This window comes from Crotalus tigris, unplaced genomic scaffold, assembly GCF_016545835.1.
Source record: "Crotalus tigris isolate CLP2741 ecotype Arizona unplaced genomic scaffold, ASM1654583v1 scf7180000018371.15429387391:27106975, whole genome shotgun sequence".
NCBI lineage: Eukaryota > Metazoa > Chordata > Lepidosauria > Squamata > Viperidae > Crotalus > Crotalus tigris.
Genome location: NW_024096970.1, coordinates 9,008,406 through 9,032,406, shown reverse-complemented (window position 1 = coordinate 9,032,406; position 24,001 = coordinate 9,008,406). Strand labels below are relative to the sequence as shown.

General features: G+C 37.9%; 2 protein-coding genes across 3 annotated transcripts in view; one reads left to right on the top strand and one right to left on the bottom strand.

Annotated features, from left to right (window-relative positions):
• Positions 1-14,257, bottom strand: part of RBPJL (recombination signal binding protein for immunoglobulin kappa J region like) — a 39,438-nt gene extending 25,181 nt beyond the window's left edge. The window contains exons 1-2 of one of the 2 annotated variants that reach the window (XM_039351320.1): positions 14,068-14,257; positions 764-878 (exon numbers count right to left, since the gene is read on the bottom strand). In XM_039351320.1, coding sequence (XP_039207254.1) covers positions 764-878; positions 14,068-14,077 — 125 coding nt within the window. In that variant the 5' untranslated portion in view covers positions 14,078-14,257. The remainder of the gene's footprint in view (positions 1-763; positions 879-14,067) is intronic. The other variant, XM_039351321.1, reaches the window with a different exon arrangement.
• Positions 713-24,001, top strand: part of MATN4 (matrilin 4) — a 38,219-nt gene continuing 14,930 nt past the window's right edge. Inside the window, exons 1-2 of the mRNA XM_039351319.1 lie at positions 713-846; positions 22,429-22,538. Of these exons, the coding sequence (XP_039207253.1) occupies positions 22,463-22,538 (76 nt within the window). The 5' untranslated portion in view covers positions 713-846; positions 22,429-22,462. The remainder of the gene's footprint in view (positions 847-22,428; positions 22,539-24,001) is intronic.

Here is a 24,001-nt window from a genome sequence, read left to right as displayed (position 1 = left end):
ATGGTTGTTCCAAAGGTGCTTTTTCAAAAGGCAACTGGGCTTTGTTTTTCCTTGAAGACCTTTTGCTTCTCATTCAGTTCTCTTGGATGAGAAACTAAACGTCTTCAAGGAAAAACAATGTCCAGTTACCTTTTGAAAAAGCACCTTTAGGGTTACACTACTCTAGTATTCCTCTGTTTGGCTTGCTATAAAACTAGGGAGGCTCAATTAATGTGCAGAAGAAGCGGAGGAGAGACTTACTCCGCATTGGTCCATTCAGGAGACAATGCACCGGATTTTCAGTTGCACTGAAGTTGGACTTCGCTTATCTTCCAGATATTAGAGATTGTACAGGACTGCACAGACATTGCTAGAGACACACTAATATTAGGACTTCCTGTCCTTGACCTTGTCTCAAAGGCGCCTAGCTAAGTTAACCACCCTCACCCCTCCGGAGGGAGGGCTCAAGGAGAACTTGCGGCAGAAGTGGGGGGGGGGGGTCGTGCCTGGCAGTGAGGGGGGAACCATCCTGCCCACGGAGGTGGTGGCTGGGTGGGGCCGAAACAGGGCAGCCCCGCTCCCTGCCGGGATAGCCCCGCTCTTTAGCCCCACAGAGCAAGGGGTCAGCTTTCCTTCCCCCCCTCCCGCCTCTCCTTTCCAGCTTCTCGGTTAAAGACCGCGCTCTCCTCTCTGGCTCCTCTCAGTCCGAGCAGCGTCTGTAGCGCCAGTACTGAGCGGAGCTGCCTCCCCACCGACCGCTCCGCTTTTCCCTCATCCGTTTTACCTGGACCAAGACCGCGGGGAAGTCGTCTCCCCAACCGCCGCTATCCTAGCTGGTTGTCCCGCCGAGCCTTCTTGCTGGCCCAGGTGAGTGAGGGGTTCCGGAGACAGCCGGGTACCTGCAAGACGAAAGCTCGAGGTGAGCTCGGACCCGGCGCAAGTTTGCCCCGGAAGACTCACGATTGATCTCCATCATCTCCAAAGGCGAGTTCCCGAGGAACTGCCTGGCCATGTGCAAATGCAAAGCCCAAGGATTTTCTTGGCCGCTGCTTTGAGAAAGCCTGGAAAGCTAAGAAGGGGCGCCTGTTAATAGGTAGCAACCCACAAGTCGTGTGGGGCTGTAAGATCTATTCACACTGGATTGTGAGAATAGGGCTTCCCCCTCACCCACAAACCATCCCCAAATCTGACTTCTGAGGATCACTTGGACATCAGGTACCGTCACTAGACCTATACCTAACAAGGCATTTGCAGCATTTTAACTTTTCCTGAAAGCCCTTTGGGAAAAGATTGCAAAGAAACAGCTGACTACCATTTCTCCAACTAGCCAACACTAGGCAGCTTTGAACCTATTCGTTTCTCACATTTCCACTGACAATTTGTTAAGCAGTTGAACAACTTCTTTTTCTAGTACTTGGTTAAATGTGTGAAGGCAGTTTTTGTATTGGCTTGATTCTGGCTAGGGAGCATATATAAAATCTTTCTTTTCTACTGTAGAGCGTAATGCAGTATGTATGGCCAATTATTTATCTTTGCACATGCTCTTTTTTTCCTCACTTGATTTATTGATCCCTATCCTTTTAAAATCTCTACCATCCTTAAGGGTATTTGCCCTTAAGATCCCAGGGTGTGTATATCCTTCTGACATCAAGATTTCTCTTTGCCAAAAAGTGGAGGGAGATAATGAGGGACCATGGGGAAGAGCCCTGTTCCCACCAACCTGCTCACTGAGGTTTGTCAGCCCAAAGTTTCAGCCTAGGGAGACAAATTAGGTAGCTCATTTACTTATTCTAAGCCAGATTATTGCTTCATCTCTTGTCTGGCTGGGTACTGGTTCTCCAAGGTTTCAAGCAGGAGGCTTTCCCAGCCCTGTGTGGTAATGATGGGGATTGAAGCTGGAAAGTATGAAACCATGTAATCAAGCAAAGAAGAACCTCCAATGACATCAAGGGAGACTTGGTTAGAATGGCAGAGAAGTGTTGCAGATTTTAACTGAGACACATCTGATATGCTTCAGCAAGTGGCTGAAGCACATCAGAAGGCAACATACATGCCCTGAGATATTAGTGAATTCTCAAATGCAGATGCTTGGCTCAAATTCATCACATACAGTGATTCTCTTATATTTATTGTTTTCATGATATGTCAGGGCAACACTCAGTCAAATATCCTATTGACAAAAGAGCTAAGTAAAATGGATATAGACCTTTCTTCACACACACACACACACACACACACATATACACACACACACCACTAGAAGCATACATTTCCCAATACTGTACTCTAGATATATTGGACTTTATTTCTGCTTATCTTGCTGATTAGGGATATTGGATATAATAAACCACTTGTAGGTTTGTCTGGGAAAGACTGGTATAAACTTTTTCCTAAATGGGGAAAAAGTCAGCATATATCTAACTGGCCCTCATAGACTTTCCAAAGCAGAACTCCACTTTTTCTCATTGTTTAGAGAAAACTATTAAGTATCCCTTTCATAGCCTATGATCCATGCTACTGAAGATCTATGGCTTCCAACCAGTTTTATCTCAAGAGATGGTGACTGGCCATATTGTGAGCTTTGTAACTTAGTGAGCATTTGAATTTGGATCTAATCAGTCCTCTTCCACCACTCAGTTGCTACTCTTCAAGCTATCTTAAGAGTTGTAAAAACGAGCTGCCACTAGAGAAGAAAAAAATCATGTGTGTGAATTTAAGACATAATCAACTGATTATGTTTTTCTTCCTTACTTAATCATTAGTTCAGAACAACACCAATAATTTAATGAACTGGATTTTTCTGGATGGAGAAAAGGTAGAAAGACAATTTGAGATATATTTTTCTCTTTGCGCATCCTTTGTAATTTCTGAGTTCCTGCCATCCATATATTACTCATACAGAATTTCATGGGAACTTTAAAAATAATGTCTACATTTTTCTTGACATCCCTAATCCATTTGTGGCAGGAACATAGAATGCTGGGAATATCATAAGACCTACGTATTGCTATATAATAAGAAATCAGAATATTTTCTGTTACAGTTGTAATAACTATTTTATAGAAATGCAATAAGTGTGGTACATTATCTGCTGTTTTTAATATTGAAGACTGGATTTGCTCATTCAGTTCTGCTCTGGAATGTGAAATGCTTTTTACAGCTGTCTCTTTGTGGCTGTACTTTTTTCTTTTACTTCAATTAAGATGCTTCACTGCAGTGTTCTTAAGCATAAAAAGGTCTAAACAAGGTTTATTCTTTATACCTACAAAATGTTTATCATAATTGCTGGTGCATGCAGTAATGTTTGCATAAATAACCAATGACTTTCAGTATGTTCTCTAAGTTTTTTATGCATGCAGAATCAATTAAAGAACTATAAGTATCAGCTTAGAGTTTGTTATAGTTATAGTTCCTTAATTGAATCAAATCAAATCAGTTCTTTGTTCTTCCACATAGCCTTGAGAGGTAAGCAAAATTAATCAACATATTTTATTTACTACATAATGTCTATATCCTCTATGCAAGACATGCCAAAGAACTGAGCAGAATCTGAAAAGACACATGATTACATGTCAGTTTTTTTAAAGACTTGGCTAATTCTAATAATTCTAATACATAATTTATTACGGAAGCTATCTCCAGATAATGTTAACCATTGATTAATAGTTTAATTTCCATCGAGGTATTCTATTGCTTACACTAATACTTAAAATATCACCCCAATTTCATGTAAACATGCATAGTTTATATTTACACAATAGTCATAAAGTTGCAACAAGTATTGGCATGCCAAGTTGTAAGTCATGTCTCTTTGAGATGATCCTTGGTTTCTGCGCTTTATGCATTAGGTAGTACTAAAAACATTTAATGTTTAAACATGTTTAAAAATTGCACCAAGAGTGAAACATTTTAACAAGTTTAGGTGGAATACACACTTTTCCTCATGCAAAGCTGCAGAGCTTCAAAGGAAGAAAGTCTCTGTGTTTTAGGTGAGCATCCCTGAAGGGCAGGGCTAAGTTGGGCTAAGTCAGCCTGAAACCAGCTGCTTCAATAAGTTAATTAAAAAATGTAAAAGTGGGGCTAAGTTGCAGAGAGAGCCAGTTTGGTGTAGTGGTTAAAACATCAGGCTAGAAACTGGGAGATTTGAGTTCTAGTCCCCCACATCCCCCTCAGGCACAAAATCTGTGACCTTGGGCCTGTCACTTTCTCTCAGCCATAGGAAGGAGGCAACAGCAAACGGCTTCTGAAAACTCTTGCCAGAAAAATGGCAAGGACTTGTGCAGGCAGTCTTGAATGAAAGGGGGAAAAAAAAGACACAGAAGAATTTTCTGTGATTGAGTGAAATTCTTATTAGAAGAGAATCATGTATTGCAGAAAATGGGAGTGGAGAGAAAAATATTCTGTAGAGTGTTCCATTTTTCCAAGAAGCCATTTAAGAAAAGCCTGGCTCCAAACCCCTCGAGTTAGTGCGACTTTTCCCCTGAAAATGAATGCTTAAAACTAGCAAAATAAATTACCTTTCAAATTTAGGCCTGCATCCCCTGCAGGGCTCACCAGATCTGTATATAGTCTTGTAAAAGCTGTGGTAGCTAAAACTTTGTGAGAACACAGAAGTTATTTTTTGGAGCAAAACTGCAGAACTTTGCTTTGGCATATGTCCCTAAGAGAGTAGCCCAATATAGTCAATGAGATTTACTTCAAAGATGGAACTGGCCCCATTTCAAATATGAATTCCTGTCTGGTATGTGGTAGCAGAATTTGGTATGTCTTATTTATTTATGTAGTAAAATGATACTATCTATCTAAACTAGTAAGCTTTTCCTTCAGCCTTCTGGGAAGACTGTGCTCGAACATTTTCTCTTTTTCAAAAGGATGTTTTTCTGCCTTTTTCAAAGCATTTCATCAGATGTTGTTCATTAGGAGAGTGGTTAGATCTTTTTTCTTTGTTCATTTGATTTTTAGTGGCCTTTTTTTTTGAAAAAAAGAATTCCATATGAATTAATTCTTGGTTGGTCAAAACACAATATGTCTCTTTGTGTTAAATATCCTAGCAGTACATAAAATCTCTGTGTGTTTTTTTTTTAAAGAAAGGGAAAAGTCTGTTCAGCCTTCAAATGTGAAGCGAAAACATAAGTGAAAAGTTAGCAGATACATTCAAATTACATCTGACATTTCTGTAAAAGGGTTCAATTTGCAAACTAGACTGCTCCAATTTAAGAAGATATAATGCAATCTTATGCATATTTCTCTTGGATATAGTTTCCATTATTTGTTGAAGCTCTGCTTAAAAATAAATAATATATTTTTTTATTTTATTTCATTTTTTAAATTTTATTTTTATACTATTTTTTCTCCTGAAGGAACTGGTGGATAATATTCCAATGAACTCAATGCTTGGGTTCAAAAAATTCAGCTAACCAAGCTTAACATGGTGCATCATGCAACATTTAGGACTTTAATTAACCTATTGAATCATATCACATGAATACAGGCATTAGGACATATTCCAAAGTAAATATGCATAAAGAGATCCTGCATAAGGCAAAAAATATTAAGGGTTACAACAACTCAGCATACCACTAGCACTTTCTGCATAGTATATGAGTATTCCTAAATCAGATTTACATTAACATGTAATAATAATAAATAGAGTGAGTTTGTAGCCACTGGGTTAGTAATGGGATGGTTTTAGATTTAATCTGTTCTAAATATGACATTAAAATTCACTGTATTTGACAGAGTTATTTAGATCCCACTGATCTTCAAAAGTTTCCTCTAAAACATGCCTACATTATGGAACCAACACAAAATATATGGCTATGTACATACAAGGGATTCAGGTCACCAGTAAATATTCTGAACATGACTGTGAAGAAACAACAGCTTCCCAGCATGTACCACCATATATATACCACCAATTCTGATGTCCAGTTCCTTACTTGATTTTCTTATTGTGGATTAATACTCTTCTCTTCATAAATACAAACTAAGATATAAACATATAATGTATTGAAAGCAAACTAACTAGCAATAAGATCTGTGCCTTGGAACATGAATTATTGGCTTGACCAGAAGTCTTTCATAAATTATTTTTATTCCTTTATTTGGTATTTAAATTACGTAACCACCTACTTGATATATGACTTTAATTGGCTAACAATTGGAATTTAAAACAAATTGAAGCAATTTAAAAGGAAATGAAAAGCATCACAATGTGGTTGGAGTGACACAAAAATATATAACATAACACCAAGATGGGTTCATCAACTGTCTGTTCTGATTCTCAAGGGAATAGCGAGATCTTCAGAATCTTTTGAAAGGCTGATAGGATCTAATTCAGTATTTTTCAAACTTGACAACTTTTAAGAGGTGTGGACTTCAAAGCATGCTGACTGGAGAGTTCTGGGAGTTGAAGTTCACACATCTTAAAATTGCTACATTTGAAAAACACTAGCCTAGTTAAGGTGTGCAAAGTGATAAGGGGGCATAATGGACTAGTAGTAAGACACCCAGCTTGTTGACTGGAAATTTGGAAGTTTGAGCCCCCAAAACCATGTGATGGGGTGAGCTTCTGTTCTTGCCCCAGCTGCTGCCCACCTAGCAGTTCAAAAGCATGCAAATGCTGGTAGATAAATAGGTACCACTTCAGTGGGAAAGTTACAGTGTTCTGTGCACCTCGTATATAGTGATGCCTGCCACATGCCCATGGAAGCATCTTTTGATAATGCTGGCTCCCTTGGCTCAGAAACAGAGAGGAGCACTGCTGCCTAGAGTTAGAAACAATGGGACAGGGGAAATCTTCACCCCCTTTTTTAAGTGATAAGAGGGAGCCAATACCATACTTCACCCAGTGAAAAGGAATGGAATAGCTGTATGCTTCCAGACATGAAATATGATTCAAATACTAAATAGTTTGGGTGGGGGAAACAATAGATTTTTACCCAAAACCACAATATGTCATTAGTTCATTCCATTGTAAATGTCAAAGGCTAGTTATACTGGGAAAAGTTGTACTTTATATTGGTTAAAAATAAACATGTGTGTGCAAGGTTTTCAAAATTCATGGCTCAAAAGGGAGTTTAGTTGCCTCTTTATGAGTCCAGGCTATTTATGTTTTTTTTTTTCAATGGGGAGGGATAACCCTTTTCAGTCAGTCTTGACTGTCTTAGGCCCAATACCCTTCAATATATTCATCAATGATTTAGACAAGGGGGTAGAAGGGGAACTCATCAGATTTGTAGATGACAATAAGCTGATGGGAATAGCCAACACTCCAGAAGATAGGCCCAAGATACAGAAGGATCTTGACATACTTGAATCTGGCCCTATCTAACAAAATGAAATTCAATGTGGATAAAAGTAAACTTCTACATTTAGGCAAGAAAAACCAAGTGCACAGGTATAGTATATGGGTGGTATCTTGCTCAATAGTAGCAACTGTGAGAGGGATCTTGGAGTCTTAGTGGACAATCACTTAAATATGAGCCAGAAGTGTGCTGCAGCTGCCAAAAAAGCCAACACAGTGCTAGGCTGCATTAACAGAGGGACAGAATCAAGATTATGTGAAGCATTAATATCACTTTATAATACCTTGGAAAGACCATACTTGGAATATTGCATTCAGTTTTGGTTGCCATAATATAAAAAAGATGTTGAGATTCTAGAAAGAGTGCAGAGAACAGCAACAAAGAAGATTAGAGGCATGGAGGTTAAAACATACAAAATATGGTTGCAGGAATTGGATATGTCTACTTTAATAAATGAGTTTTTGGGGTGTGTTAAAGAAACCCAACATGCAAACCAATCAGTTTTTAAGGCAGATTTCTCCTATTTGGTGCCTTTTGGTTGTGTTGGAATAGAACTCCCATCATTTTCAGCAATTTCATCTAACTGAGAAGCCCTGCTGAATTTTCGAAGGAGTGTGTTCTTCTAAATTGTTACACAAATGTTTTTCTTTTTCTACCCTCATCCTAATTCAATCACACTTTTTAATATATGGTTTACATCTCAGATTTCATTGCAGATTCAATAAAGGTCTATTCAGAGAGCGGTTACTGGAGCTCACCCTTAACCCTTTTTATATTACCTGCTTCTGGAAGGAAAGAATTAGCCTTCTGTATATTTTGCAAAACCAACATAGCTTTAGGTATCATGCAACTTTTCCCCCCTTTATAAGCAACTTAGTGTATCGGCCTGTTTTCTCCTCCATGCATGTTGGCAGAATGATTTTAATTTTTTTAAATAAAAAAATAGACTTGTTAAAACAGGAAATGGAATGTACAAGAAATGTCTATATCAAGTACTCCCCAACTTCTTTTTGCAAATGAACGTTCAATAGTAGTTACTTCAGACAAAGACAGGAGCATTTTCCAAACTACATTTCCAGAGATAACATGAATAGAGGGAAATAATTATGGGAAATTATGGGAAATGATTACATAGCTCTGGGTCCAACCCCTTGGGACTCATATTGAAGCATGTTAAAAAGGCAGCCTAGGACAAAGATAGATCTAATTGCAAGCTTGCAAATACCTGGGAATGTGAAAGGATGCTAATGGGAAAATCCTGGAAACTCAAGGTTAGGTGAATAGACTATCTGGGATTTTCCCTTAGGCTTGCTTTTGGACATTTGCAGCATTATTTCCTCTTTTTATTTTTTATTTAAAACTCACTCTGACATTCTTCGTTAGTAACAGGCATGATTAATTCACATAAATGCATTATCCAAATGTGAAAATCCTCTTCCCTCTCTCTTCCTCCTTATGGAGCTGTCACTCCATTTGGAATTAAACTGTTTTGCATAATTGTGCAAATTATGCAAAACTCCAGAAATGGTTCCATGATAATATAGATTGGTAGTTGTGTGCAGAATGCTATGTGTTTCAATATTATATAGAGTAGATGAGAGCCATGCCATAGGTTGACTTGGTCACATGTTATTAATGAAAATAAAAATACTTTAGCTTTAAAATTCACAAACCTTGTTGGAAAGGAAAGATTAATCCAAGATTAATTTCTTTTTCAGAAGCCTTGTAAACTTTGATTAAAAACTAAAGGACACTAAATACAACTCTGTGACTTAAATACAAAGGAAATTGGACAGGATACATACATTCCTACCAGCTTACAGCAACATCCTTTTGATCCCTGCTCTTCTATGTTATTTGCACACATGGAAAATCAGAGAAAATCAAAATATCAAAGTGGCTAGTTCCAGTGATATCCCAAAAATATAATGAAAAAAGTAACCATCAAAATATATTTGATATTCATCAAACCATGGTATATACCAGGGGTAGGCAACCTTGGCTCTTTTATGACTCGTGGACTTCAACTCCCAGAATTCCTGAGCCAGCATGGCTAGCTTGGCAAATGAAAGATAATTCTTCAAACGTCTAATGAGGTTTATTTTACTTTGATGGTCAGTTCAGAACATAATTGGCTGTGTAAATAAATATTACATAGCTGTGGTTGTATAATATTAAATATAGGCAAAACATAGATTCAGACAGAAATTCCTTGTGGTGTATCATAGAAAGCAGAAAGCAGAGATATTAACAACATTTTGGAAACTTTCCCAAATCATCATGTACAATTATTGACTACAAGAATAAAAGTTGAGAGGAAACTAGTTTTCTCCCTCCCCCCCCTCCAATACACACAAAATGTCCTGGATGAACCAATAGTCTTCATTGAAATCTGCAAACCAGGGGTAGGCAACCTTGGCTCTTTTATGACTCATGGACCAACTCCCAGAATTCCTGAGTCAGCATGGCTCAGCATGGAAACCTCTCCCTTTTCCCTCAGCATGGCTGGCTCAGGAATTCTAGAAGTTGAAGTCCATGAGTCATAAAAGAGCCAAAGTTGCCTACCCTGGCTAGGCTATAGGAATCTTCAGTGCAGTTTCAACAGGCTCTAGATAGAATAACCCCTGGAGGCCAACAGTAAAATAAAATTTATTTTGCTGAATTACTGCCGAAATTTATTACTACTTCTTGATTGTGTAAGATTTTAGTATTTTTTCCCCTCCTTTTTGGCTACCAAATGAGATTGTATAAAGGTATCTAGGGACAACAAGATGTGTCTGCTGCCTGTTCATTTTTCAACAAGCTGACACCATTTGTATCTTTGTATTTGGGTTTTGATTCAGTTGGAAGATTAATCCGTCTTCTAATTCTTTTCCAATTAGGATTTGTACTTTCTCTTCATGAAGTTGATTTATTTTCATTCCCATTTATTTCAGTTGATTCCTTTTCCTCCATACAATTTTTTTCCTATAAGGTCAATTCTTGACCTCACCCCAAAATGCTCTATCTTAACATTCAGAACCTCTCATCATCCAAATATACTTCATTACTTCTTCCAGACTTTATTATAAACTGGCAAATCAATCATGTTTTTTGTTTTATATTGATTCTTTTGACATCTATACATATCAAAGATTTATAGTTAATCCATTCATAACCATTTTTTATTATTTCCATTTTTGGAAGATACTTATCAGTCACCATTCTAATTCATTCTAGGGTTTCTGAATGGCTGATTCACTTTCTCTTTTCTTGATTCCACCCACCTATCCATTCATGTCACTCAGCAAAATCATGTTTTCCCCTTGATCAGAATGCCCTGCAATCCTACCCCACTCTTTTCTTTTACATTATCACCATTCACTAGAGTATGACATGGCAACTGTCATCAATTTATCAATGTGTATTTTTATATGCAGCTAGATGACACTAATTTATACCTTCTGACATACAGTTTAGACTTTTTGTTCGTAATTAAACCTACGGTACATTTTTATACACACAAATACTTCACTTTTATTAAAGTCTGTTAGGTTTTAATTTTGCAGACTCATGCCATGTTTATTTTTCGATCTTTAATTTGTTGTTCTGCTTGTCACCATTTATTTCTCTTGGATTCCAAGTCTTAATCTTCTTTATGCTATGATCATGACCAGATGCTCTCATAGCTTATTGTAATCTACTATACAGCACACTAGATTACAAGTCTTAGTCCTACCCAAGACACATAAACTCTTCTTTGCTAGTAATAAGGGCAATCCTGATAAATTCTGACACATTTTGGCCAGTGAGCCATGTATAAAATTACAGCCCAGTTTTATTCCAAACATGTTCACTCTATTCTGTGCAAATTAGGATCTCTAATCTAGAGACTGTTTTGCAAACCAACATATTATCACACATCTCACCAGCTAGGAGAGATAGGCACTTGACTGATATACTTAGGATTGTCCAGGAAAATATGATTTTTGGAATTTATAAAATATCTTACAATTACAGTAGAATAGCAGAGAGCTGGGATAAAAAAATATTGGAATCTTTGCAAGAATATTCAAAGTCTTCTGAAATCCTTCTTTGTATCTAAAGAATTTGCATCAATTTTAGCATAGTTTTAGTTTAAATGTCTTACTGGTATAGTGCAATGTTTTTAATCTTTCCCTGTGGGAATAGATTTGGAGCTACTTTAAACAGACTGGTTCAAAATCTGGAGATGTCTGCTCTTGCTCTGTAATAAATAAAAGGTAAAATGATCTCTCTGCTTTATAAAGAGCTTTTTGTTCAGGACTCTCTCTCTCTCATCACCAGCTATGACTGCAAGGAGCTTGGTCAGGAATTGAACCACAGGTCCCATGTGGGAAACTATTTGTTACTGTGTTAAGGACAAAGACAGATTCATGTTTCAATTATTCTGGATTGGTTTGTTGGCTGGTAATGGGGACCTGATCAAAGACTAATGGAAAAATGATTACCAGCTCAGTAGGAAATATTTTGCTGAGAGCCATTCTTTCCCCAGGGTGCCACACAGAGAGGCTAAGAGATAAAATAGTCACCAAACCTCCTACAGGTGCGAACTTGCTTGGTTATTTTCTTGCTTTGACAATATGGTGTCTCACACTGACTGCTCAGAAGTCCTGGAAAAAGCAGGTCTTTCAGTTGAATGTAGTACAGGTAGTCCTCGACTCAAAGAGGACCTTCATTTAGTGACCATTTGAACTTACAATGACACTGAAAAAAGTGAGTTATGACCAGTCCTTGCACTTATAACCTTCACAGCATCTCCATGGTCACATGATCAAAATGATGGGTCTTGGCTACTGGCATGTATTTATGATGGTTGCAGTGTCCTTGGGTCATGTGATCACTATTTGTGACTTACCAGCTGGCTTCCAGCAAGCACAGTCAATGGGGGAAGCTGGATTTGCTTAATGACAGCCTGATTCACTTAACAACTGCAGTGATTTACTTAACGGTGGCAAAAAAGATCATAACATAGGGCACAGCTCACTTAACAGCTGCCTTACTTAACAGTGGAAATTCTGGCCCCAAGTGTGATCATAAATAATTGCCATATTTTGAGCCAGACCTTGGATTAATTTAGTAATTGGCAACTGTAGCATTCTGTATTATATTGAAATATAACTTTCAGGATCCTTCTCTATTAATCATGCCAACTACGCTTGCTGGATTTTACAGTTCAACAATACCTGGAGTACCTGAGATGGCCCAGTGCTGTTGACTTTGACTGGTGAAGTTTTAAGTAGGATTTTTCTCCCCCTAATTTTATCTATTTTTTCTATGAATGGAGTCTGGAATTTTTGACATGTCTGATGTGCTCAGAACTGTTCCAAATATTTCCAGGCAGACTCTTTGCAATCTGATCTGAACAAAGTGGACCACATGTCATTCCCCTGTTCTTCCATTATACAATCCTTTCTCCAGTGATCTATAGCCCTCCTAGCTTATTACACTTTTTTTAAAAAAAACAACATTTCTTTAAAAATTATAACAGAAAAAGTAAAAAAACAAAAAAACAAAACATACATATACCATTACATTGGCCATTTGTATGACCAATGTAGCACTAATACACTAATATTATATATGTGTATATATATATACCGTAAATGCCGGCGTATAAGGTGACTTCTGCGAGCGCTGAAATCGGCGCCAAAGACGGGGGTCGTCTTATACGCCGAGTCGTCTTATACGCCGGAAATACTGGTAGTTTCCGGCGTATAAGACGATGTTCTAGGAATGCAGCCCGGCTATAAAGATGGGGGTCGTCTTATACGCCGGGTCGCCTTGTACGCCGGCATTTACGGGTATATTTCTTACATCATATGGCAAAGAAACCAAAAGCCAACAAAAATTTCATTTGTTAGCTTATTTAATTGCTACCTTCAGAAAGCCAGTGAAATTTTAATATTGATAATTTTTCACTTGCTGTTAGTGCAGATATCTGTGAGGATTATTCCTACTTAGGTTAATGTCATTGGACATGTAATCTGGATCACTTTCCATTTATAAATTATACAGAGTCAGTCAATCAGTCAATCCATCTGTCTAACTGAAATTAAAAAGCTTCTTCAAGTTTAAGTTCAAATGTATCTTGCAAACTCAATCAGATGCTTCTTGTTCTGCAGAGATTCTTTCAGTCTTTTCTCATATAAATTGCTTTGCCTGCCAATATCCTCCATAAAATGTTACATCTCAAGTTGAGGATTGTATGATATTTTTCAAATTTGTTAAAAGTGCAATATCAAGAGAATGAAACCTTTGATTATGCTGGGTAGGAATTTGCAAGAGTTGAAGTCATAACAACCAGGAGACAAAGAGTTGATGTCTCTGGTTGTCCTAAAGCAGTGGTTCTCAACCTTGGGTCGGGACTCCATTTGGGGTTGAACGACCATTTCATGGGGGTCGCCAAACCATGCTGTCCACCATTTTGTTCCCTTTTCCCTAGCTGTCCTACTCCCTCTTATTGGTGGCCACACCCACTTGGGGGTCACCACAACATGGGGAACTGTATTATGGGGTCACGGCATTAGAAAGGTTGAGAACCACTGTCCTAAAGGATTTCAACTGGAATATTCAAAGTATTTCTGATAACAGGTAGCCAGAATAATAATAACAAGAGGAATTATTACTTGGCAGGCAGTACTGAAACCCAAAGCAACAGCTTTTGCTGAAACTCAGTACATGACCAATAGTTCATATATGAAACTTGGGAAGGAAGAGAGCAAGATATTAGTAAGCAGAATTGAGTTTCATATTGGCTTACCTGGCTCCATTACGTGATGAGGGATCCCTTTTTGCTTGTAATTACAGTATTCTAGGAAGTGAAAGACATTAGCTGGGTCTTCTGTTCGGTCTTTATTCTTCTCTTTGCTTGTTTTTATACACTTACAGTAAACTTCAGGTAGAGATAAGGTTTTTGGCTGATTCCTGTCATGTCTTGCACTAGGCTACATATCTACTGGCTAGTTTTCATGTAAGCACAAATAAATTATTACTATTTAGATTACAAAGGTCTTTGCTTTAAACAAACAACCAGTTGTGAGCACCTTGGCTCTAGAGCAAAATGTCTTTCATTTTGTTTTTTTTAAAGTCCCAAGGCCTCCTGCTTGGATGCTAAATTTTCAGTGCTGCTCAGTGTTTGCACTTCCTTTTCCCAGCTGTTCTCTAATTGCTGATTTCTCACAGACATTCTGCTACCTTCGCCAGCAGGCATAATAGTGGATAAGATGGATAAGATTACCACTTAAACTGTTATTACATGACAAACTGGGAAGCTGGATTAAAAGTTTGCAGTGGGCTTCATTCTGTCCCCTGCAGTTTTCTGTTCATGTTTCTTCTGCTTCTAAGGCCAAATGGTTCCAATCTATGCATCTTTGTGTCCCTCTTTGCCTGGTTTTAGACACACCAGGCAATAAACTGGGCTTCAGCAGAAGGTTTTGTCATGACTGTGAAATCTATAAAAATGGCCAAGGTATTGCACATCCCCAATCATGTGCTACTGGTGCATAGAATTACAGAATAACAAAGTTGGAAGGGACTTTGGAGGTCTTCTAGTCCACCCCCCCATTTCAGACAAGTGGCTATCCAGTCACTTCTTAAAAGCCACCCAGAACTTCTGAAGGCAAGCTGTTCCACTGGTTGATTGTTCTCACTGTTAGTTCTAGGTTGCTTCTCTCTTTGATTAGTTTCCATCCATTGCTTCTTGTCCTGCCTTCAGGTGCTTTGGAGAATAGCTTGACTCCCTCTTCTTGGTGGCAGCCCCTGAGATATTGGAACACTATTATCATGTCACCACTTGCCCTTCTCTTTTTTAAAGTAGACATACCCAATTCCAGCAACCACTTTTTATATATTTTAGCCTCCAGTCCCCTAATCATTTTTGTTGTTCTTCTCTGTACTCTTTCTAGAGTCTCTACCATGATACAAAGTGTGGCCTACATGATATTTTCCACTCCCCTTTTCCTTTTTTCCACAAGCAAGAGTGAAAAACAATGAATGAGTTCTAAGTTTCTAGATTTTTCTTGATATAAGGAGAAATCAAAATATGTTACTAAGTCCTTGCGATAACAATGGTCTTCTGCATTGCCACTACAGGCTTATCACTGCTTTCCCTCACTCCTATCAAAAGGAAGAAAAAAGAACATAAGAAGTGAACAAAACAAAATTGTCTTCAGCAGGGCTTTTTTCCTCATAGAACGCCCAGAACGGAGTTCTGGCACTTTTTTGGGATGGAATCTTGTAGGGTAGGCAAGGTGGGTTGTATGATGTGTGTGAGTTCCGGCACCTTTTTTTTTTTTTTTTTTAGAAAAAAAGCACTGGTCTTCAGAAGGAGACAATAATATTCTGCATCAGGGGTCCTTTAAGCTAAGTTAGTGTTTCTCAATCTTGGCAACTTGAATGTGACAAGATGTGCTAAGTTTGGGAAATATTGGGCTATTTGGATGACCAAAAGAGTGTATGAACCCACATTTAAACCTAAACCATATGGTTTTGACTTGGTCTTGTAGCTCATCAATTCATTCTGAGTATATAAGAGTTCAGTTTAATAAGATTTGGTTTTTGTACTGTGTGACTGTTATAATATAAAAGAATTGTACCATGAACCCATTTGACTGTTATCTGGTTTTCCAATTTAGATAGATATTGCTGCTTAGCAGACATAATGTTTCCTCTTGGATCCTTATCCTATAAAATGCATCATCATGTACATAAGCAAGTGGTTTTTTTTAAAATATACATTGATACCACACACACACACACACACACACACACACACAAACAGTGTATATGTATTTTGTGAAAGCACAAGCCTGAGGTGATACATGCATCTTCTTACCCAAGGACTGTGCTCATGAATTGGGTTACGCCACCTCAAATTTGTTGTAGACAGCAGTACATTGCTTTTTCAGCTATCACTGTTTTACCCTGAGTAAAAAATACTGAGAATAATTTTTATGTTTATTTATGTTGAGAGCCTTTGGCTTCAACTACTGCTCAGAACAGAACTGGATTCACACATCAACCCTCAGGGAATCGTTTAGTTCTTGCTAAATATAAATGGTCAATTTTCTTAACTGAAATCTATAAGCTTTCTAGGCTTATTTTTTGGCTCTGACACAAAACTGAGCTGGAAATTTTGTAAAGGCATGAACAAGACATTTTTGGCATTGGGGAAAAGAAATGGCTGACATGGAGAATATTATATACAGTATATATACAAAAGAGGCTTTTAGTAAAATGGGGAAATTATACCCCAGTTTTTAGGAGTATGAAAGTAGCATAAAGTGACAAGGTATAAAATGATTTAGAATGAATAACTGAAATCTTGTTTAGCTTGCAGTTTTCTGGAGGGTTAAATCAATTTTATGGGTACAGGTGGAAATCTACAGAATAAATTTGTGAACTTTGTTTAGATTTGTTCATAATAAATAGCCAGCTTATCTGAGGAGAATTTTTTTAAAATTAAGTGACTGTATTTGTCCCCTGAAACAGATTAATTTAATGCCCTTCCTTTCTGAAAAGCAATATCATTAATTAAGTAATAAGAGTTTTAAAAAAATTGTAAGGAGATACACATATGCTTGAAAAGAAATATAATAAAATTAAAGCTTTTGCAACCAGTACATATATAACATTGCCTGACACTGTTTTTTCTGGATCAGATTTGGCTGTGGGTGACCTGAGGGTGCTTGCTGTTGTTATTATTCATATTATTAGTTAGATTTATATCCTGCCTTTTTTCAAAGAATTCAGGATTAGGTACGTAACATCATTTTTTTTTCAATTTCTCCCTACAACAACGAACTTGTTGTGCCCAAAGTTAGATTTGTGGAATTTGACTCTCTCCAGGCCTAATACAACTTAATCATTACATCATGTTCTAGTTTCTTTGCTTTCTGATTAGCATGATACATACACCCACCCATTAATATATATACCACTTAATAAGTTCTGGCTACAACAGTGTATCTCCATAACTGAGTTTAACCTTGGCATATGGGAGCATTTCTGTATTATTATTTTGTATTATTGGTCAGAAATCTGCAGCAGTTGAACACAACACAAAGAGAGCTTTATGACAAGAACAGTCCTGCTGAATTGGAACAAGTGCTCACAACTGATTGCTTATTTAAAGCAAAGAGCAGAAAATTAAGTTATTTATATCTTGTTATTAAAACAAAGACTGGAATAAAAGAAGCTGAAGAAAGATAGAACTTAAGACATAGAACGTAAGAAGGATTTTAAAGGATCAGAACAAAAGTCCGGATAGTCCAGAATTCTGTCTCATGGTGGCCAGGCAGATGCATCTAAGAAGCTCACATACTGGAGAAATTAGAAATGAAGACACTCCCTTTAAAAAATAACCTATATAATTCTAAGGATAAATAATACTGCTTATTTATAATTCTCCATTTTATGAGGTTTTATATGACTTCTTCACCCATTACACAGCATGTCCTCTGTGGTGTTTTTACTTACATTGGCCACCAGGAGGCAGTTTATGACCTGTTTCATTCTCTTTTAGTAAGATTTCTCCCCGCTCCAGAAGTTAGCCAGGAATTATATGACAAAGCTGAGGAAAAAAGTAGCTTCTGCATGCCACACTCCCTTTTGAAAACAGAAGGAAAACATTACATTTTTTTAGCATAGTTTCATAGAATTCCACTGCTCTTTTCTAGAGTCTCCATGCATCGTTTACTAAGTGGGAACATAGTATTACAAAGTCCTCTGGTGGATAGAGCAAATGCTGTTATATCTTTAGCATTTTGAATGTCTGGCTCATTAGTAAGGTGACCAACCGTCCTCCTTTTTGGAGGACAGTCCTCCTTTTTTGAGTTCTGTCCTCCCTCAAAAAGTGTCCTCCTAAATGTCCTCCTTTCCCATATACCGTCCTCCTTTTGGGAGGACAGTCCTCCTTTTGTGAGTTCTGTCCTCCCTCGAAAAATGTCCTCCTAAATGTCCTCTTTTTCTATATTTGAAGACTTATCTGCAGGGCTTTCTTTTCCTCATAAAACGCTCAGAAGGCATTCCGGGACCTTTTTTTGATGTTTTTTTTCAACTTTTGCCTGAGCTGTGCTACTCCCCCATTGGCTTTCGAAAGCCAATAGGAATTGCTGCTGAGTGCGCCAAAGCACCCGGGCAGCAAACTTTGCACGTGCAAGTTGCAGGAACTTTGCACCCCTCACTGCTACCCAACTACACCATCTCCTACTTAGTTCTGCAGATAGCTGGAGGAGACTGGAGCGGTAAGTTTCTCTTGATCTTCCCTGTTCGGTTCTACACAGGGATGCGCAGGGTAGGCAGTGGTACTGGGGGGCAGCTGGGGGGGGGCAGCTGCAGGGCCGGAGCCAGGGCAGCTGGTGCTTTGCCTTTGCGAGCCGCGGGGCCGGCTCTACGGGGATGTGCAGGGTAGGCGGTGGTGCTGGGGGCAGCTGGGGTGGGCGGCTGCAGGGCCGGAGCCAGCGTGGTTGGTGCTTTGCCTTTGCAAGCCGCAGGGCTGGCTCTACGGGGATGCACAGGGTATGCGGTGGTGCTGGGGGGCAGCTGGGGGGGCAGCTGCAGGGCTGGAGCCAGCACGGCTGGTGCTTTGCCTTTGCAAGCCACGGGGCCGGCTCTACAGGGATGCGCAGGGTGAGTGGTGGTGCTGGGGGACGGCTTGGGGGGGTGGCTGCAGGGCCGGAGCTGGCGCGGCTGGTGCTTTGCCTTTGTGAGCCATAGGGCCAGCTCTACGGGGATGCGCAGGGTGGGTGGGCGGTGGTGCTGGGGGGCGGCTGCAGGGCCAGAGCTGGCTCAGCTGGTGCTTTGCGAGCCATGGGGCCAGCTCTCCATGGCAGGGCAGCGGTGCTGGTGGGGCGGCTATGGGCGGGGGCGTGGCGGGCAGTTGACCTTCCATGGGCTGCGCCAGCTGGTGGTCTATGCAGTGCTGACCTGCGCTGCCACCACCTCACCCTGCGCATCTACATGGCCATCCTGGAGCACCTGGCTCACAACACCTGCCTCTGCCGCCCACCCCCGCACAATCCAGCTGTGTAGATTTTTGGACAAGTGAGAAATCGAGATTGAATGTTGATACTCTAGCTGCAGCACTTGCTGTAAAATTCAATATGAAGGATATTTCTTGTTCAGATATTTCCAATATATTGTTAGAAGATGACAAAAAAATATTCATTCAATGGAAAAGTACTCATTTAAATAATTAATAAGCATGTAAGCATAATTACAATATAAAATGTTATTGTTACAAATGGTTTTTATTATGTATTTATCATATTATAGTGTATTCTGTATTATTGTTGCAATAAATACAATGTTTCTTTTGTTTACAATATTTGTTTCTTCAATTTATTCGTGTCCTCCTTTTTGTTGTAAAAAAGTTGGTCACCTTATCATTAGAAAATTGAAAACCATGATTCTTCACCACTCCCAACCCGTAAACCTTTTCAACCTCCATGTTATAGAAATCTATTTCTATAACAGCAATAACAGTCTGAAGATCTGGCTCAGCTGGCTGGCTTGGGGGGACCCAATAAGGGAGTACCACCACACTGGAGGTGGCCAGTAGAATGACAGCAAACCATACCTCTTCCTTCACTTCCTGCATCTGCACCCACCCATCTTTTGTCCCCATATTGCTGTATTCTCATTGTTTTTCATTGTTTATTCTAGTGTTCCTTTGCTACTGTTATGTTTACACTTCTTTCCTTTCTCTGTTTTTATTGTTGTAAGCCACCTGGAGTAGCCCCATGACGAGATAGGTGGCAAATAAATTCAATAAATAAATAAATAATTCTTAAGGCTTTTCTGGACAAAATGTTGGGAAAAGTTGTTGCCGTTGTGGAATCTCTGGAGGCTCAAGGCGGCTTTCTTTAAAATGAAATTGCATGTTCATAGCACTTAGACTTCAAAAATTGTTGTTGAAAAAATTATAATAATCTGTGCTAATCTGGTTTTCGTTGCAGTTATCACTGTGGGGATTTGAGTGCCTTCCAGGCCAGCATGTTTCCTTCAGATATTCAGAGCCAGATCATGGGAGGGAGATGCCCTTTCATGCATCCTGCTTCCTCCCATATTTAGAATGCTAAACACTTGAAATGAATTTATTATTATTTTTCTTTAAATATCATAGGTAATTATTGTTAAACCTATGAGATGCCCTTGAAATCAAGTGCCAGACTCCCTAAACATACTTCTGGGCCAAATAGGCGGGTTTACCAACTGGGGCCAGAATATTGGGAAGATCCTTGCTACCTTTTCATCAATACCTTTATATTAATATCTAGAGATTCTTATTATTTCTTTTCCAGAGCTCCAAATCTATAATATTGCTCATATTACTTAAATTACTACACTTTAGTACTTTGCTATTACTGCATTTGTTAGTTTTCTTAAATCATCTAGGATCTTCCACATTTAGAAGTCATCACGCTGAAAAATATGCTATTGATTAGACATCTTGTTTTGAATTATTCAGAAGGATCTGTTTCTGCTAATATCCTTTCTTTTCCTGTGGTTTATGTCAACTGGTTTAGGGTGTTTAAAAATATCCTGAATGTGACTAGAGATAAGTGAAATTGTCAGTTGGGATTTGGTGAATTGCTCATTTTCCCAATATTCTAATTTGTGAAAATATGATGGCTTGTTGACTGCCCTGAATAAGCCATATGTGTACCATGGATATTCTGTTTACCCACTTCTTGGGTCATGCAGTATACAGAGCCATAAACTAACCACCCAGGGTTGGCTTGCACAACATAGTAGTCTAAAATGTATATTTTGGCATGTTGTACAAAACAGTAATAGAGAGAGGAGTTTGGGGAAAGGAATATTTTACTTCAATAAATTATTCTGGCTTATATACTGAAATGAAGTTAATTAACATGCAGTCGGGCTCTCTATCAGAAAGCCACAATATTCTCTTGTTTTGCTAGATGATGAGGAATTTTAATATAATATAGCAGGAGGAATACCATGAAATCACCCATTGGGATAACTGCTTTTACATTAAGAATAGTTTCAACAGTAACTTGGTATTTCTAATACCAACATTTACAAAACTGTTAAAATTACATGGACACTTGCCTTATGTTTCCCAAAGAACTGAAGCACTGCTCTAGACTCTCAGAGCACTGTATAATTTAGAACAAAGTAACTTAAGAATAAGCTCTATATGCTCTGTAGTTTACCACTGAATAACCAACTTTAAAATAACTTTTTACTTTCAAACCAGGTTATCTATATTGAGATTTCAAGCTAGATAGCTAATCTTAAAAATGTATATATTTGTGAACAACTGGATGTGAAAGTAATATTATAAAATTTTATCATATTACAAAAAACGTATCAAAGGAATCTGTTGACTGATACATTTTGAAGATGAAGGGTCACCCTCACCCTATACCCAAGCTCCAGATATTTACTACTATTGTGAACTAATATATTTTATTAAAAGGCCTACTTAATTCCATTATGAGAAGTTTTTAAATTCACATGCACAAAAAGGCTAAAGGGCAACCTCAGATCTTAACAAACACAATAGGTTTTTAATGCATTATAATTATTAACTTGTAAGGTATTAATAATCAGTCTCACATGCAACCTGCACTCGCATAGCCATTTGGTCTTTCCCTCCCTCCCCAATTATCCAATTTAAGTCCTGCATCAGTTTAGCCACTCTGTGTATTGGATGAGCCCATGGTTTACAAAAATCATATGCCTTGTAGTAAAATATATTTGTTTGAAATGGTTCTACTAAACTCCTGGTTTTTTTTGTTATCATATATTAGCATAGAGAGCTAGTGTGGTGTAGTGGATAAAGCACCAAGCTAGAAACCAGGAGATTGTGAATTCTAGTGTCACCTTAGGCACAAAGCCAGCTGAATGACCTTGGGCCAGTTATATTCTCTTAGCCCTATGAGAAGATAAATCACTTCTGAAATCTTACCAAGAAAATGGCAAGGATTAGTCCGGGCAGTTGCCAGAAGTCAGAAACTGACCTGAAGTCACACCCACCCACCCCAAAATTAACATGACTCTACTACATTGTCAGATATTTTTGTCAGCCTTGTGAGAAGAAGCTATAAAAACCTGGTTAAATAAATAGATACATTCTCTTTTTGCACTTTAGACTTTTTCCTGAGATCCTATCATCTTGAAAGAAAATGATGAAGCTGGTGTATGTTATACCATTTTTTATGCATGCCTTCACCATGATGGAAGCTCGTCCAAAACTCTTAGGTAAGTACCAGTTATTATTATTATTTTAAATCAAACCTGAATTAAAACTCGATATAAAGCTAAAAACAGATTGATATATAGACAGTCCAGAAGCAAGGTAGATAGATTTAGTCACTATTGGAAGACCTGAACATCTAGCTGAGGGACAGATTGTCTTGGGCAAAATCTATCTCTTTGGTTGCCAAGAACTGATACCCACTTGATGGCACATAATCAATCAATATATCATTCAGCAGACAATCACAGTAAACTGACAAACAAGTACTTTTGTCAAATGATCATCCATTTAAGAATGAAGATTTGTTATTTGCCTCAATTCAAATGCATCTCATAATGTATAATCTGAATTTTCCACCAGAAAAACATTAATTATTAAATTAAAAAAATTAATGATTAAATTTAAACTACTAGGCCATATTTCTCATTTATCCTTTCTTGTGGGTTAGTGAGGTGTTTTTTGTTTTTTTGGATTACTATGCAGCAACATAGTGCTGTAATGTATATACCTTATAGGAAGCCATAAGGTTTTTGTCATAAGTCCAGTATCTTCACTATGTCTACCCTATCTAAATAGAAATTCAGTAGCCCTAATGTTACTAAAGTCCTACATGCCATTACTGAAACTTTATGGTAGAAATCAGAGAAGTATTTTAAATAAATAAATTGAGGTGCTGGTAGAATTGCATATTAAAAGTGTAGCCCAACACATATTTAATCAGTGTGTTTAAGTTGAAACAACTTCCATATAAATATACTGTGGAATTGGCAAAATAATTAGTGGAAACATTTGAAAAAGAGACCATTGACTGAACAGTTGACCTTGAATTAGCAAGTTAATTTCATGCTTTTGGATCAAAGTATCCTAATAAATCCTATTTTTATATGTATACTGTGTGCAGTTTTAAAAATTATCATAGATATGAGCTAAAATGTAATGTATGAGGCAGTTCTAAAATACTAATGTCCAATTGCGCCTCTTCTTTTTTTGCTATATAATATGCAAGCAAAAGCAAAAAAAAATAATACTTCTCTACATGAATTATTTCAATGAATAATAGCAATTTTGTGCTCAAGATATGTTAACATCAGAAAAGACAATCTGGCACCCCAGATTTTGAGTAGAACTCCCATTGCTATTGACCATTGATCTCCTTGAGTATTGATAGCAATTGAAGTTTAAATACATGTGCATTAAATTGCCTGCTCTCCTCTAAATGATAGTGTTTATTTATCAAATGGAGGAATGTATTGTACTGAATGTTACTTTTCATTTAAGAGTATTTTATCTGGAGTGGCAAATCTATAATTTTATTTCAGAAGTCTTTACAATTTATGTATATACTCTATGTATGTTTATATACTTGTGCATATGTGTGTGTATGCTTGTGCCATATATCATTCATGTTCTTTAGTTGATACACTAAAAAAGCCTAAGTACAGTCTTAATTAATAAAGAAGGAATA